We start from the raw sequence: 15,831 nt of genomic DNA, 5'->3' as shown, positions 1-15,831 counted from the left end.
GCTACCGAACGTGGCACGAAGTTGGCGCTGGCACGCGAGAAGGATCTACCGTTCAATATGGTATGTGGCATTTGGAATGCGAAGGAGAAGATGCTCGGCAGTGCTGCTGGGACCGCGAAAAGACGTTGGCTACGAGGTTAAACTTTTTGAGGTTTGTCTTTTCACCATCGTTGCCTCTGTTATTGCTGAAGTGTCCCCTAACGACAGTGATGAGGACGACACAGAAAACGAAAGCACGGGCGATTCAGGCCCGACAGTGGCAGAAGATGCGCATTACGTCAGCCTCATGCGAGTGTTTGCCGAGCTTAAAGGAGTTTGATGCTGCTGTCGTCGCTGCTAGGCTGCCGCGGCATCAAACGAATATAACAGACTTTTGTCGTGCAAAATGGATAATACTGCATGCTTTTTGCCCTTTTATTGCACTCTCTCTGAGTTCCGTTTTTGACAGGTAAGTGAGCAATCTCACACTATTTCAGTTTAGCAGTACTACCGTTTAATACATACTTTTTCCAAGCTCCGGCCAACTACGATTTAACAAGGTTTCACTGTACATGTAAATTTAACATTCTCATGTACAGATACTGAGACCTATAAATGCAGGTAACATAAAAGTTAAATATTTAAATTGGCTAGTTGGTTCATGTTTCCAACACAATGTGCTACAAATATGGGACAGGAAAAACAAGTGTACTAACATATGTGCAGTGTTTGTAATACCATAATTATTGGTCGATACTTCTAAAAAGAGAATGAAGTACGGAAGCAAGGGGTCGGCTTAGATTTGAGTCGGTGGTTTGGCCGCAACTGCCACATACCTATCGCCACCTCACCGTCACAGACTTGTAGCAACATATGCGTGCGCCATAGTGTTTTCTGGAAGCGATCGTTCAGAGCAGGTTGTCCAAATTTTTTTCAAGTGTTGCGCTGTAGCCTCGTGCCAGCCACTGTGGTGGCACTGACCAAGTGGTGCCACTACACTACAGGCTAATGGCAAAAGGTCGTTTTACACATGGAGAAAACCTCCAACCTCCAAGTACAGCACGAGTTCGGCATGGACGAAAAGAACATGCTACGGTGGCGGAAATGGAACAAGCTTTCCAACTGCAGTGCAGCCCGCATGGGTTTCACCGGACCACAGAGGAGTCAACACCATGAGGTGGAAGATACGGCGTATTCATTAGGGAACAGAGAGAAGCAGGAATGCACATAACGATGGGGATTATACAGGCAAAGGCAAGGGAGGTCACCAATGCTAGGGGTATCACACAAACCAATTTCAAGCGCAGCAAAGGCTGGGTAACGCGTTTCATGAAATGTTTCGGCTTCAGCCTCAGACAACTGGCTTTCGTGTGCCAGAAACTAGCCAGCGAATTCTGAGGAAAAGCTCATGGCATTCCAGTACTACGTCATTGAAAAATGGCGGCAAAAGAGCTATCAACTGGAGCAGATTGCAAACACTGACCAGACACCGGTGTTCTTCGACATGCCCATGGCATATACACAGTAAACGAAGAGTGAAAGAGATCAAGCTTAGGACAGCAGGTTATGGGAAGAAGTGAAAAAGAGCAATGCTGTGCTGTTTTGTTGATGGACGGACACAACACACTACTGGCCAAATAAAAGTTCCCCAGGAATGTTGTTGCGCACGTTCACCAGAAAAGTTCGATGAACAGCGCCACGATGGACTGGGTGAAGACGATTTGAAGCAGCCTGCCCTACAGTGTCAGCGCTGCTGTCGTGGCCGTCACTGTCGCTATCCGTTGCACGTTCATGACGATCGCCTCATCAGTTGGAAGCATTTGGTTTCCAAATCTATAGCAGTGTGCCTTCTTTTCACCAGCAACGTAGTGCATTGCTGATGATCAGCAGGCAGATCATCCATCTTCCATTTCGGCAGCAACTCATACAAGGCTGAGAAACAACATGGCCAGGAATGGCTTCGATGCAACAAACAGAGACAAGTACGAGTGACTTAATCCATTAGCAGAACTGGGCAGAATGAGGACCATAGAATAAAGAACCAACAGTGAGGACCCAGCCATAGAGATGGCCCAGCGAGCAATCTGGGAGCAGTGCCGGCAGTGCAGTTGGCGTGGTCCATTTGCGTTTTGGAGTGGCGAGGCACAGAGCTATGGCCGCAGCCCATTCTTGTTCGGAGGGGTGGAAGGGCGACGGGAGAGATGCGCGAGGCTGGTGTGAATCTCTCATGGAGAGAAGCGCGCGGCGGCAGTTGCAGTGGCGGGCAAGCATGCAGCGGCTAGCATTTCACTTTTTTTCTTTTCAAGGATGTCAGATTCCATTACCTTTCAGCACGGACATTCAGCAGCCAGAATTCATCGTTATAACCGATAATGCGGTATGGGGCCACTGTAGAAAGCAGGTTATTTCCCCATACAAAACATACAAAAGTTGACAGTGTAGCAGCTTTTTGTTGTCCTAACCGATATCTTTATAAGTGGGTTCAACTGTAGTGTCACCCTCAATTGCACACTGATTGGCTGGTTGCCAAATTGTCATTGCCAAATCACCTATATAAAATGAGCACAAAGCATACAATCACAAACTTCAAGCGCACAAGGCAGTCATATTGCCTAGAAACGAGACAACAGCCAGATACGTAGGACCTCGATTGCTACCTCTACATATGTCCATATTCAAGGGGACATCAATGAGTGGACAGGCTTCTGAGAACAATTTGACCCAACTATTCACCTCAATTGATTTGACATGTTCCGCCAAATTTGACTACCTAAAGTGTTTTCTGGCTGGTGATGTCGCAGCAGCAGTCTCTTGTTTGCACGCACTTGAAACATGCTGTGTGCATGCCACCTCACTGTTGAAGGAAAGATTTGGAGATTGAGCAAAGATTATTCAGGACCACTGACGGCACTTTGACATCGTTAGAATGAGAAGTCATACAATGACACACGTGGTCTGCAACGATTGTATGACGCCGCGTAGCTACACATCCATTGCCTTGGCACTCTATGTGTACCAACTCTAATGTATCCAGCTATGCTCATTGATATCGTCCAGCAGGCTCTACTTACGACAAAATTCTCAGCTTCACACGAGGGAAGACAAGTCACACTATGAGGGTACACTTGTGTAATAGTCTTTCTGCAAAAGCCTGCGAGTCACTTTCACCAGCACCTTCGTCAGACACCGAACTAAAATATGTCCTACTGTTTATGCAAGTGGACCTGGAAAGCAGTGAGTAATGCGTGTCACCATCTCAACTACCACAGTAGATCACCATATTGACAGGCAACTTAGTGGTACACCCATGGAATGTAGAAAAAAGATTAAATTAAACAAACAAGGCCAGCCAGTGTAGGCAGAGAAAAAAGTCAGTGGAAGACATCGGTGCTACGTACGCCATGGCTCCCATCAGAGTATGTTCATTCAGTCAAATAAATAGTGCATGCCAGAATGAGCAACTATAACTTCATTGTGGAATAAACAAAAGATGTGAATTTGTTCCAAGATAAACTTCGAAAACGCAGACCCATACTGACACTGTACTTATGGGATTCTAACCCACTCAATTTTCACGAGATTAAAGTAACAAAATAAAATTACATATGAATGCAACTCGCCAGATTTATAATAAAAAAATATAGCATGCCCTAAACGTTCAGGATCAGAATACGAGACATGTAGAAGTTACCTTCACCAAAGGGAATTTTTTTTTTTATATATGAGCTTTCGTAATGAAAGTGCTGCATTGTCATTGAAGTTTGGCCTTTATTGGCCACAGATACCAAGCACACAGGGGTGGTAATCTCAAGCAATCACTTTTAGAGAGAATACTGACTTTCAAGGACTGTGGTGCTGTGCTGCTAAGCACGAGGTCGCAGCAGCCACATTTTGATAGGGTGGAATGCAAACACGCCCATGTGCCGCATATTCGGGGCACGTTGAATATACCCGAGTGGTAAAAATTAATCCAGAGTCCGTCACTACAGCGCACCTCATATTGAGATCATAGTTTTGGCACGTAACACCCCAGAAGTTAATTCAGATTATATGCAACTCTGCATCTGACTTGTCAAAGTATGCGGCAGCGAGCGTTCTTGCAGATACCGAGCTTTCCACAATGCCACAAACGCTGGTGGCCATACACACAGCTTTTGTTTTATATAAGTTCAGGTTATTTTTGAACGCAGTTTCTCAGAAAAAACGTGCTAGTTAGATTTCCGTAAATACAGTGACGCAGAGACTTTTGTTTTTGTACTTCAGTTCAATCCCGTTCTACAATGTTGGGCAATGCACATACATACTGCTTGCTTTCAGCCTCGAAGTCTATAAACAAAGCCGGCATTGCAACAGAAGCAGGCTTTAAAACAACACAAGTGTCAACAGGCGACAAAAAACACTCTTGGATGTGAGGAGGAAAACAATCAGCATTTTCACCAATTCCCAGTTTCTGACAAAGCAAGAGAACCACGCCAGAAATGCCGTCAATTACATGCAATGTATGGGAAACTATAAAAAATTTCCCATCATGGCTTGCAACGACAGAACAGTCACTTTTCTTTGCTTTTCTATACTGCTGGCTGTGTATAATTGTGCCTTCAAAGCTCATTCTTGAATATTCCTCAATTACAGCACATGTTGTGTCCAAGAAATTTTGCACAGATTGCAGTTCCCGCTCGGACAACATAGCTGTAACTGGTGCTCCAAATAAGCATACATTATCAATTCGAGTCACTTTCTTAATAGGAACATTGCCAAGCAGTCTTTCGCAAAACCTCACCACATCATGCGGAAGAGAAAGCAAATGCAGCGCAAGCTCCAGCTCTCCTTCCAGAGTGACTCTCTCCAGTATTTGTGTCGGAGCTCCTTTTGCTGCCTTTACCATCTTTGTGAGCTTCCCATTCCCTGCTTCGAAGGGAAACGCTGAGTTTGCCCAAAGGGGACCCAGATGCTCCACGCTTGACGTCAGATGGCGAAGCTGGTGGACGTTAAAAGTCATGAAGCGAGTCCCGTAGAGGTTTGCAGCTCTGCACATAAATGATTCAAGCAGGTGACCTAGAAAAAATAATTGTTTCATGTAAGAGTATTGTTGAAAGAAAGCTTTGAGTAAGCTTGTCAATGCACGTGTAAATTATCACATCTCCAATACTTTCATCCACTTAACGTGCGTCTCTAACAAGGTTTAAATTAGAGCATCCCCATGTATCAAGAGTAAAACTTTACATAATGGGGGACACAGAACAAATACACTCTGACATAGCTTGAGCATCTATTATAGTGTCTGGGGATGTATCTACAATAGTCACATGATAACTGCAGTCCAATACTCCACTTGAGAAAACGTCCACCCCTGTTGGCCGCTTCACTATTGTCCTTTCTCTCCCTTTTCATGAAATGTATTTCACGCCACAATCAAGCATACCTATGAAATGTGCACAGATTGAGTGTTTTATCTTCCTGCATTCCATTTTGTTTTAGCATTCACAGCAAAAAAAACAGAAAAGAAAACAATGTTGCCATGGTTGTCAATGAGAGTGAAATTGTAATGACTCAGACAGTCTAATTAAAGGCTTCATAAATTTCAGAAGCTATGGCTACCAGAAGAAACCAGCAGTGCACAAAATTAGGATAGTTGGTGTAGCACAGCTTCAGAAGTGCAGCAGTGGAACAAAACAAATGCAGTTCAGAGCACATAAAATGCAACCTATCGTAGTGCAGGACCAGATATAAGTCTTTTCTGACTCTTGTTTACCCTGCTATAGAAGTTAGAGTGTGTGCACAATGCTCCCACATCTCTGCGACCTCAAATACCAGACAAAACACAGCTGCCAGAAAATCGTGCAAACGAGGCTGCGGGAGCACTTTTTCACTGGGTGCACTGCTGGGTACAGGGACATTGAGGGGAATATGCAGAGTGAATGGACGATCAGAAATGCACCTGCCACAGTGGTATATAGCGTGCTGTATAAGTCATGAAAAAAAAGTAGTGTCAGGAGAAAAGCTTTGCACTAGAGGATGCATTTGTTTTACAAGATTCCATCCAGGGACAGACACTTTTAGGGCCTTTCACTCTGCTATTTGAGTGAATCAGAAGGCTATATTGCAGAGCAAGGTTGAATTCATTGACAAATCCAAGCCTTTGCCATAATCAGTGTCGCTTTGGGCTTGCTGATTACTTCAGCCTGCAAGTATAGTGGTTAGCCAAGATGGAAAATGACCACCTAGCAAGCTTCCACAGAATTGATTGGCTAAGGCACGTACTATGTGATGCTTTGATGATGCGCAAAAGGTTGTGTAGGGGACAGAGTAGTCTCTGCGCCTCTGCTCTAACCAAAGGTGTGCACATTGTTGCTCTTTGGCTTTTCAGTTTGTGTACAGTAAGTATGTAATGTGTATACTAACATAACATTCGCATCATAAGATTACCCTAAACAATGCTCTCGAAAATTTCAATTTTCGTTTACCTATTTCTAATAATGACATCCCTAACTTTGGTCTGAAGCAGACTTGTGACCAAATGGCCATGCAGTATTTTTTTGCCGAGATTAAAAGCTTTTACTCTTGCACACACGTTTAGAGCAAATGCACTTAACAGCTGTCGCTGGGGGCTGCAGGTTTGATGAAGGACCAGCTAACGACTATGACAAGGGAACACTGGCAGCAGGAGAATGGTAATAACAGGCTGAGTGGTAAATACTCTTAAATATAGAAGCAATATAGTCTAAATGCAAGTAAACAATTTACCTGCACATTGAAGATCAGTTGGTGAAATTTCACTCTTGAGCAGAGTGAAAATGGCTTCGGCCAGCATTGACATGTGCCTCCAGAACCGCGGCGGCAGCACTCCAAGTACTGTTGGCAGAGAGTAGTAGAGCAGCCAGTTCTTCCACTCGCTCGCCTTCCAGAAGCACCTGTCTGCCAAGGACCGTGGCAGCCGTGTGAAGCAGTGGGGTGGGCAAATACTCAGGAGACGTTTATCCAGCTTGGCTATAGTTGAAGGAGCACCTGCAAAAAAATAAGCCGTAGTTATTACCACAAATTCCATCTATGCCATGAAGAGGATGTTTTCCTCACCTGTTACAATACTTGCAATGGTTGGGAATAGTGCAATCATATGCCCAGTTTCTCAAGTACCAAGACTAGATGTTAACCATGTCTTAGTAATAGCCTCGTTTTCACGCAATGCCATGTGGACACAAACACATAAAAAAACTACAGACTCCGCATAGTATGGTAGCTGTGGCAAGGCCACAAATATTTATAGCAATCCAAGCATTAGGCATTACTAAAACGACATTTATTAGTGCTTGGTGCATTATAGCCAATGTTGGCTGCTGTGATATGAAACCTATACTATCATCAATTTTCTTAATGCACAGAGAAGCACATTGCCTTTACAGTTATATGACATCCAGAGGCTTGCAGTGATGCCTAACACGGGCAAAAGATGCAGAGAGCGAGTGGGACTATGCTAATCCAGGGACAACTAAATTAGGAAGGCACACTCAGCTTAGACAAAGACACTGCCTCACCAGAACAGGAATTGGCCTCTCTGGTACAGTATTTGGCCACCCCCTCCTTTATGATTCCTACAAATAACCCATGGGCCTCAGTCCCCAGCAGCTACGGAGCACCTGACCAATGCGGTGGTCAACGCAGCAGAGGTTGCTAAGCATCTCTGGGTCTGGACAGGCCGCCAATGGAAAATGACCCTGTCAACCTTTCACAGCCGGACTCTGTCTAGTGAGGCTAGCTTAGTAGGACTCTTTGAGGAACTGTCACATATTGTTTGGGATATCATCGGCCTTAGTGGGACTAGAACTGGTGACGCTTATACGTTGCTGAATAACGGCCATGTCCTCTGCTTAGAGGTCTCCCAGATAAGAAGCAATACGGGGTAGGATTCCTAATCCATAAGGTCATGGCGGGCAACATTGATGAATTCTACAGCATTAATGAGAGGGTTGCAGTACAAGCCTATGCTCCAACATCCAGTCACAATGATGATGAAGTAGATCGGTTTTAAGAAGATGAATTAGCGATGAGAAAAGTGCAAACTCGGTATACTGCAGTAATGGGCAACTTCAATGCAAAAATGGGGAAAAAGCAGGCTGGGGAACAGGCAATTGGAAACTGTGGCATCGGTTCTAGGAACGCTAGAGGACAGATGCTGGCAGAATTCACAGAAAGGAATAAGCTTCGAATAATGAACACCTTTTTCAGGAAGCGTAGCAATAAAAAGTGAACCTGGTAAAGCCGTAATAGTGAAACAAGAAGTGAGATTGATTTCATACTGTCTGCCGATCCCAGCATAGTGCAGGATGTAGAAGTGATAGGTACAATAAAGTGCTGTGGCCATAGGTTAGAAAGGGCTAGGATTCACCTCAATTTGAAGAGAGAAAGAGCAAAATTGGTCAAGAAGAAACAGGTCAACCTAGAGGCAGTAAGGGTAAAAGCAGACAAATTCAGGCTGGTACTTGCAAACAAATATGCAGCCTTAGAACAGAGAGACGCTGACATAGAGGTAATGAATGAAACCGTAATTGGGCTGGATTCAGAGGCGGCAATTGAAGTGGGAGGCAAGGCACCAAGGAAACCAGTAGGCAAGCTCTCCCAAGTAACAAAGGACCTAATAAAGAAACGACAAAGAATGAAAGTGTCGAATTCAAGAGATAAGGTAGAATTCGCGGAACTGTAAAAGCTGATCAAGGCGAAAATAAGTGATAGTCTTAACTATAACATGAGAAAGACTGAAGAAGCCGTAAAAAACGGACACAGCCTGAAATCAGTGAGAAGGAAACTTGGCATAGGACAAACCAAGATGTATGCACTAAAAGATGAGCAGGGTAATACCATCAGCAATCTTGAAGGTATAGTAAAGGCAGTGGAAGAATTCTGTACTGACCCGTACAGTGCCCAGAGGACTCGGGAGAACTCCATTCAAAACAGTAAAGAACAGAATACAGAAACTCCTATAACTCGCGATGAGCTGAGAAGGGCCTTACAAGACGTGAAACAAGCCAGAGAGCGCAGCAGGAGAAGATGGAATAACAGTCGATTTAATCAAAGAAGGAGGAGACATAACGCTTGGAAAACTGGCGGCTCTTTATACGAGGTGACTATCGACTGCAAGGGTCCCAGAAAACTGGAAGAATGCAAGCATTATACTAAACGACACAAACGGAGACGTTAATGATGATGAACATGCAGACGCTGGTAATACTGCAATGACGTGTTCAAGTTTCTTTAAGCCACATGCTTACCATAGGTCTTAGAACATGCAAGTCACAGAATATCACGTGAAATTAAAAAAGTACTAACAAAAATATTGGATTGTGTCTTTTCTGTTGAAATAACTAGCCGACAACTCAGCAATCAGCTGTTTTATAACTAGTTCAACCCAGCTCGGCTAAATCTGTCAATTTCGGTTACGTGTACTTCTTACACAAAGGCATTCCTACTGTAGTCTGTAAACATTTCCTTTTCAGTGCTATTTCCAGGCAGGTATCCACAGTGGACCAATTGCAAGTTTTAGTGGGATATTTTTTACAATGCTCGGCACTTCCCAGTATACAGGAATGGTTGATTGCCCCCTTCTTTTTTTCTTTTTCTGCAATTTAGAGCATGGCAAGCGCATTGCATTACATAAGTATTCCGACTTGTGCGCAGGATATGTAATATTTCTAAAAAAAAAGAAATGTTTGTATGTGTGTAACATCAGTACCAGCTAAATCATGGATGTTATCAGGCATACTCTTGTCACATGCACTGCAAGAGCGAATTGTTATTTCCCTTCAAAATTGACTTATCTGAACAAAATATAGAATTCAATTACTCCACTTTAACAAGTGAGCACAGGTACATACCGATGTAGAACGGCTCCTGGGAGTTTGCACTGTCCAGCCAAAACTCGGTAAGCTGCCTTGTCACTCCAAGCAGCACACAGTGCATGTAGTCAACTGCCTGGCTCAACACTGGATTGAACAAATTAAAGTTTATCAGGGGCGATGGACCCTTGATGCCATTCACTGGCGTATTCAGCTCAAGGGCAAGCTTCATGTCTCTCAGGACCCCTTCTTCTGTTCTCAGTGCAAAGTCCGTTTGGATGTAACGAGGAGTACCTGCAATGAAGGAAATGCCCATAAATTTTTTTACATACACCTAAAAATACAAATATTTATGGGAAATCCCACAATGTTTATTACAAGTGTGCTCACAGTGACATATTGGTGCTTTGTAGGGTGCAACGTAGTAGGTTGCCTGACATTTACATTAATGCGATGCAGCACCTTATGCATCTCATGGCCCTTCACAAGTTAAACAGTAACAGGTAGTGACATGAAAGCTATGTTGTCAACTGCAAGCAATTCAGTACTTTCAACAAATATGTGCACAGAAATGTGAAGCATATGTTCTTTTTATTCAAGCAAGAATCTGCATAAATATAGAATGCTTGCAGGAAAGTGCCAGCCAATTTGTTCATCGTGTACTTGTCTCCATCGTGCCTTTCCGTCCTTTGTATGCTGTCGCGCCGGGCACATCATGGATTAACAACTAGCCCAGCCTCACACCTTGCTTCAGTAGATTTCTAGTTCATCACGTTGCACTGCACCAAGAACAGCCTGAACAAAAAGATATTAGCAGGCTTTAAGTCACCAAAAGGCCTCGGTGCAAACATGCCACTGACCTATATACAGCCCACTTGACATGACTTTGGTGAATCAGCGCACTTGGGAAAAAACACAAGTTCACATGAAAATGAATTATGAAGACATACACATGCACTGATGTATGTCCAAATGTCCAGGAGCAGTCCTTTTTTTCCAAGTGCACTGCTTCACCAAAATCATGGGTACCCAACTAGCCCATCAGTACCTATAAAGTAAGCCCGAATAGATCAGTTTAATCAATACACTAAATGCTACTGCCTCTGTACTGTAATACCTTTTGTTACAAGCTATTGCCCACAGTGCAAATCGACAATGCAGCACTGTGTCCCCCCACTATAAAGTTGTTGCATAGCAGTTGCACTTCAAATAGGTGAACGCCGGAGCAGAGAGAACTTACACACCACTCCTCTATGGATGCTGTAAAACACAACATAATGCAGAGCATGCACCGCACTGTCAAAACATGGACAGAACTTACGCATTCCATAAACTAGCTTAAGAAGAAAACCCAATGCAAGGAAGTCGCAAGTATGCTTAGAAGGTATCATCACACAAAGTAAAACATTATAGAAGCCAACGTGAAAACAACTTTGATCTGCAATGTTTGAGTGTAAGACTAGTTATCGTGCCAAGACATTTTCCAACACATCCTTATGACAAAATGGCGTATGGTCACTCAACTAGCGGGCACATCGGAATCAGAGAGAGCTAATAATTCATAAGCAATGTGAAAAACTCCATACCTTCGATTTGTTCTGCACAGGTCAGGCACCAGCAGCAGCCGAACCTTCCATTGAACTGTGTCTGGTTTGTCACTGCTGCACGGGCTGGTGCATCAACTGAACAGCAGATGGAATGAACTTTAGATCTAACCGTTTCTGTTCCATGCTGCCACACAACAGTTCCAACAGCCTGCAATGCCTCCACAAATTTTTCCATAAACACCATCATGTCTGGATGTTTGTGGCCAAACCACAATCCAGCCAGAACAGGGCTTTGGCGGCGCACACCTGGCGGAAGTTCATTTATAGTGAACTGGATGGGCCACACAGACGCTTTCGACGATTTATAAACAGGGCTTCCGTCAGTGCTGAATGTGAGCGTCAAGTCCTTGTGGGATATCTTGCCACTCTGTCTAAGACTCTTGTAAAAGGCACCACTGGTGATGTCACTCACTGAATCGCATTGCAATCCTTGCTCTATTTTTTCCATTTGGGCGAACAGAAAGTCCTTAAACTTTGCTATTGACTGACCAATTTGCTGCTTGATGTTCAAGATGCTGAAAAAGCAACCTGCGTTATTCAATAGCGAGACTTTCATATCTGCTTGGCATGCTTGACAGCGCATTGTCTCTGAACTTAGCTGCTCTAGTTGACGTCCGCAAATGTTGCAGTAGTAATGGCGATTCACGGCCGTATGCATCGTTGGATTCCACAACTTCCTGAGTAGATACTTGCTTCGAGGCAGCATGTCACCTTGAAATCCAAACAATGCTTCGATGAGACGCAACAACCCGTCCACGGTGTCCCAAGGCAGCCCATGCGCAACAACAAAAGCTAGAATCATTACGACTACAGCAGCTTTTGTTGTTGTGGATCCAGGAAGGGTGCCCGTGCCATACTCGCGCAGAGCCGTTGCGAGCGCTTGGGCAACGTCTATCGGCGGTACTGGGTCGGATTGCCCGCTTTCGTTGCCTTCGTCTGGGGCCGGGCATGCATTGTCAGTCTGACGGCCAGCTGACGATGCGCCGATTTCATCGTCTGAAAGTAGCGGACAGTCGTCAAACGAGCAGGACAGATCAGGCTCGGCAATGTTCGAAGCATGCCCTTGTGCAACCGGCTGTGACATGTGACGCAACCTATAGCGGCGTGTCGATGAGGGAACGTGAAAAGGTTGGCCATCGTGGAGGTACATTTTCCTCTTCCGAGCGGGAGGCTCCATTGATAGGCGCGAAGAGACCACGGTACGGAGTAAGAAAAAGCTAAGCAAAGGAAAGCGTACACAACCGCAGAACAGCAGAACAAAGCAACTGTCAGGATACGCGTGCACTCACCGCCAAGATTCACTGTTCGGAATGTAGTCACGTGGCCCCGATTGGTACGTTCGATTCGCCGTCAGTAGGGTGCCTCGATGCCAGCGCCGTCACCACTTGAACCAGTTCGCGAGGTGCTGCACCCTGCCATTCGTTTCAGCGGTGCAGCAATGACGCCCGCAGAACCACGACGTTCGTTTGAAAAAGTGCAGGAAAGGTGCAGGGCTGGTTCGTGATTTTGCTGCACCCGCTCCACGGTCGGTGCCGACTTGGTGCAGGTGCGAAGCAGCGGCGCAGCAGACGAGCACGATCGAGCACCGTTAAAACCCCGCTTACGCGCGTCTGATGTGTCTGCGCAACTGTGGTGTGCATTTACGCCCCAGAAACCGATCATACCTCCAGTTCAGGACCTCTCAAACTTACGCACACCGTGCACATTCGTCAGACAGCACAACGCCTACACCGCGTCTGCACCTTTGCATTCGTTTCGAGTCTTTCGCTGAGCCTGCACACACACACACACACACACACACACACACACACACACACACACACACACACACACACACACACACACACACACACACACACACACATATATATATATATATATATATATATATATATATATATATATATATATATATATATATATGTTCCAAAACGTTGATACATTCCTGACACAAATACCTGCATTATATAGACCAAAAAATATTCTTAAGGACATTTGTCAATATTTTGTTACGATAAATAGTGCAAGATTTTGTAGTGCATGAAAGTTATTCTGAATTTGGCAGTCGCGTTTTCCGACTGACATCACGAACTAACTTTACTAGGAGTTTTGTAAATGTGCTTGGTTATTTGTGAAGCTGTACGCATTGAAGATTTGGGACTGCTAGCTGTTATGTTTGGCGTATCTTTTACCGCTGAGAGTTTGGATACGTTGTGCGCGCTTACTTCTTCACGCACGACGTCGATACGATTATTATATACTTTCCTACGTTGGGTGTATCTTCCCCACACACACATTTCACCGACACATATCCCAGCTTATGAGCAGAGGAAAAGTCACAGTACAGTCGGCTATGTGCGATACACATTTTCTATCTGATGTGGCCGGGCGGACCCTTTCAGCCTCAACTATAGCTTCATACAACAATAGCCTGCATCTAAACATACACAGCTATCGCCACAACGGCAGGTACTGTGTGATTTAATTGCGTCTCGCGCGAATTACACGGTCAATAGTTCAATGCGACGATACAATAGATAACGTTGATTCACTGCATTACATTATTTACAGGGCTTTGGCTGTTCAATCGACTCAAGTGCCCTTCACTTTTTTATAAAAAGTGCGCATGCCGAGGACGGCATATATACCTGTGAAAAATGTATACCCTTAGGGTCACGTGAAATCAATATTTCCGATGGGCTGATGCGTATTAAGGTAAGTCGTGAGCAAGTAGCCCAGACGCAGAGAACATTAATTATGAATATTAATGCGAACAGCATTCTTGGCCCCGTCAGAACAGTAGTATTTCAGGCTATCTAGCTATCGACCCACCAAGAATATCCACCGATGCCGAAGATAATGCAGCCTGAAAATGGTGGGCCATTCCAGTGAGCATGTGCAATGATTCTGTGCGCGCTCTTCAATGAACCTGTTCGATGCCAACTTTTGTGACTGTTTACATGTCTGTGGGCTTGCGCGTACTTCACGGCGGCGACGCCAGAAGGCACAACGTGTCCATGAGGAAGCGAGAGAGCTACAGGAGCCCGGCTGCAGGTACCCGCGTCACAGATGCGTTTCGGCTAATCGAATACTTTGATAGTCATATCGTACATGAGTTCTGCCCGATTTCTTGGTAGCTTGGCATGCAGGCTGAAATGAAGGTGCCTGTTCGACTAATGTAATTCATTGAGACGATTGCGTCGCACGGCGCGCGAGCTGTGCTAAACGATAAATCTTTTTGCTAATACCGTCGTCTAAGCACTTTTGCTCTCGAGTGTAGAATTATCATGATGTGTTGAAAGCATGCGTGCGCATACCGAAGGCAAGATGCTTAATTGAAGTTTAAAGTATTTCTTCCCTCCTTTCCCTTCCCCTCTCTCTAATTTTTTGTATATGATGTATCACGTGAGCTTGGAGTTGCGCTAAAAAGAGAGGGACAGCTGCAGGTAGAAAGATATAATGGACCTAATAGTTAATAAACCTTGAGTGCCCCTTTGGGACACTTGTTACGTCTTACCATCAGCCACATTTAAATGGTAGCAGTACTCATAAAAATAGTAACAACCTTTTTTTTTCTTTTTGACCAATATATACTGGCCGTATTTTTTAACTGCTAACAGCTCAGGCCTGAGCTATTACTCCGGCTCTAAGTTCAATAACTTCTGTGACAAAAATACCCTGACGATGTACCAGACACACGCAACTAAATGCAGGCCACATGCACCACAGGAGGAAAGAAACGTATCGAAAATTTGATTCATAACGTACACTGCGGTTATTCAGGTTATCACACCTAAGCACGTGAGACACGAACAGATCTTTATGTTCCGCGAATCGGTTCGCGTGAGGGTGGAGATTCAATAATAATGACAGGTGGTGTCGAAATCCACGGCCCAGCGATGTCCTCACCAACGTAATAAACGTTGATCTTGAAGGCCATGCTGTTGCTTGCAGCAGAAGGCGGAAGTGGTTGCGGGAGTCAGAAACACGTCATAGACGTCAAATTCGGCGCTGAGGATCCTCAAAAAGGTATTATCAAGATAAGATAACGCCATATTTAAATGGTTCCTTAAGCATATTGCAAATAGGTAGTATTGAATCCATGGCGCATCGACAATTTCAATTGGTATTAGATCTCAAAGGCTATGCTTTTGCGGCCTGCACACGACGGAACTGAGAATACGGCATGGCCGACATGTGTTGAAGATTGTGCATAAACGTTTTTTAATTTTTCTTTTCTCCACTGCCATGTGGCAACACAGAGCACACACAGTCAGTACCTCCATAAATTCGTATACGGTGTCAGCAGTCTATGCATATTTACTACAAGCCATACAAGACTGTAAAAGAGTGTGTACGTCTTTGTGCAAAGCCCTGCTACCCTAGCTCCTGCTATCGTCGCTGCTTCCCTCGCCATA

General features: G+C 44.6%; 1 protein-coding gene across 1 annotated transcript; it reads right to left on the bottom strand.

Moving 5' to 3' along the window:
* Positions 1-638: 638 nt before the first annotated feature.
* On the bottom strand, positions 639-12,497 carry LOC140213419 (uncharacterized). Its single transcript, XM_072284636.1, has 5 exons — positions 11,393-12,497; positions 9,846-10,100; positions 6,724-6,984; positions 4,472-5,034; positions 639-659 (listed from the first exon to the last, which is right to left on the bottom strand). The coding sequence occupies exons 1-5, from the start codon at positions 12,495-12,497 to the stop codon at positions 639-641; spliced, it is 2,205 nt and encodes a 734-aa protein (XP_072140737.1).
* Between the last annotated feature and the right edge of the window lie 3,334 nt (positions 12,498-15,831).

Source organism: Dermacentor andersoni, chromosome 10 (genome assembly GCF_023375885.2).
Source record: "Dermacentor andersoni chromosome 10, qqDerAnde1_hic_scaffold, whole genome shotgun sequence".
Classification (NCBI taxonomy): Eukaryota; Metazoa; Arthropoda; class Arachnida; order Ixodida; family Ixodidae; genus Dermacentor; species Dermacentor andersoni.
Note: the sequence above shows the minus strand (reverse complement) of the source record. Positions and strands in the feature narration are given on the sequence as shown.

What these genes read in the sequence shown, in the direction of transcription:
- LOC140213419 (XM_072284636.1), bottom strand. Translation starts at nt 12,497, where the DNA reads ATGTCACAGCCGGTTGCACAAGGGCATGCTTCGAACATTGCCGAGCCT. An exon ending in CTGTGCAGAACAAATCGAAG is followed by an intron (nt 10,101 to 11,392) that starts GTATGGAGTTTT and finishes CCTTCATTGCAG; the next exon opens with GTACTCCTCGTTACATCCAA. An exon ending in AACTGATCTTCAATGTGCAG is followed by an intron (nt 5,035 to 6,723) that starts GTAAATTGTTTA and finishes TATTTTTTCTAG; the next exon opens with GTCACCTGCTTGAATCATTT.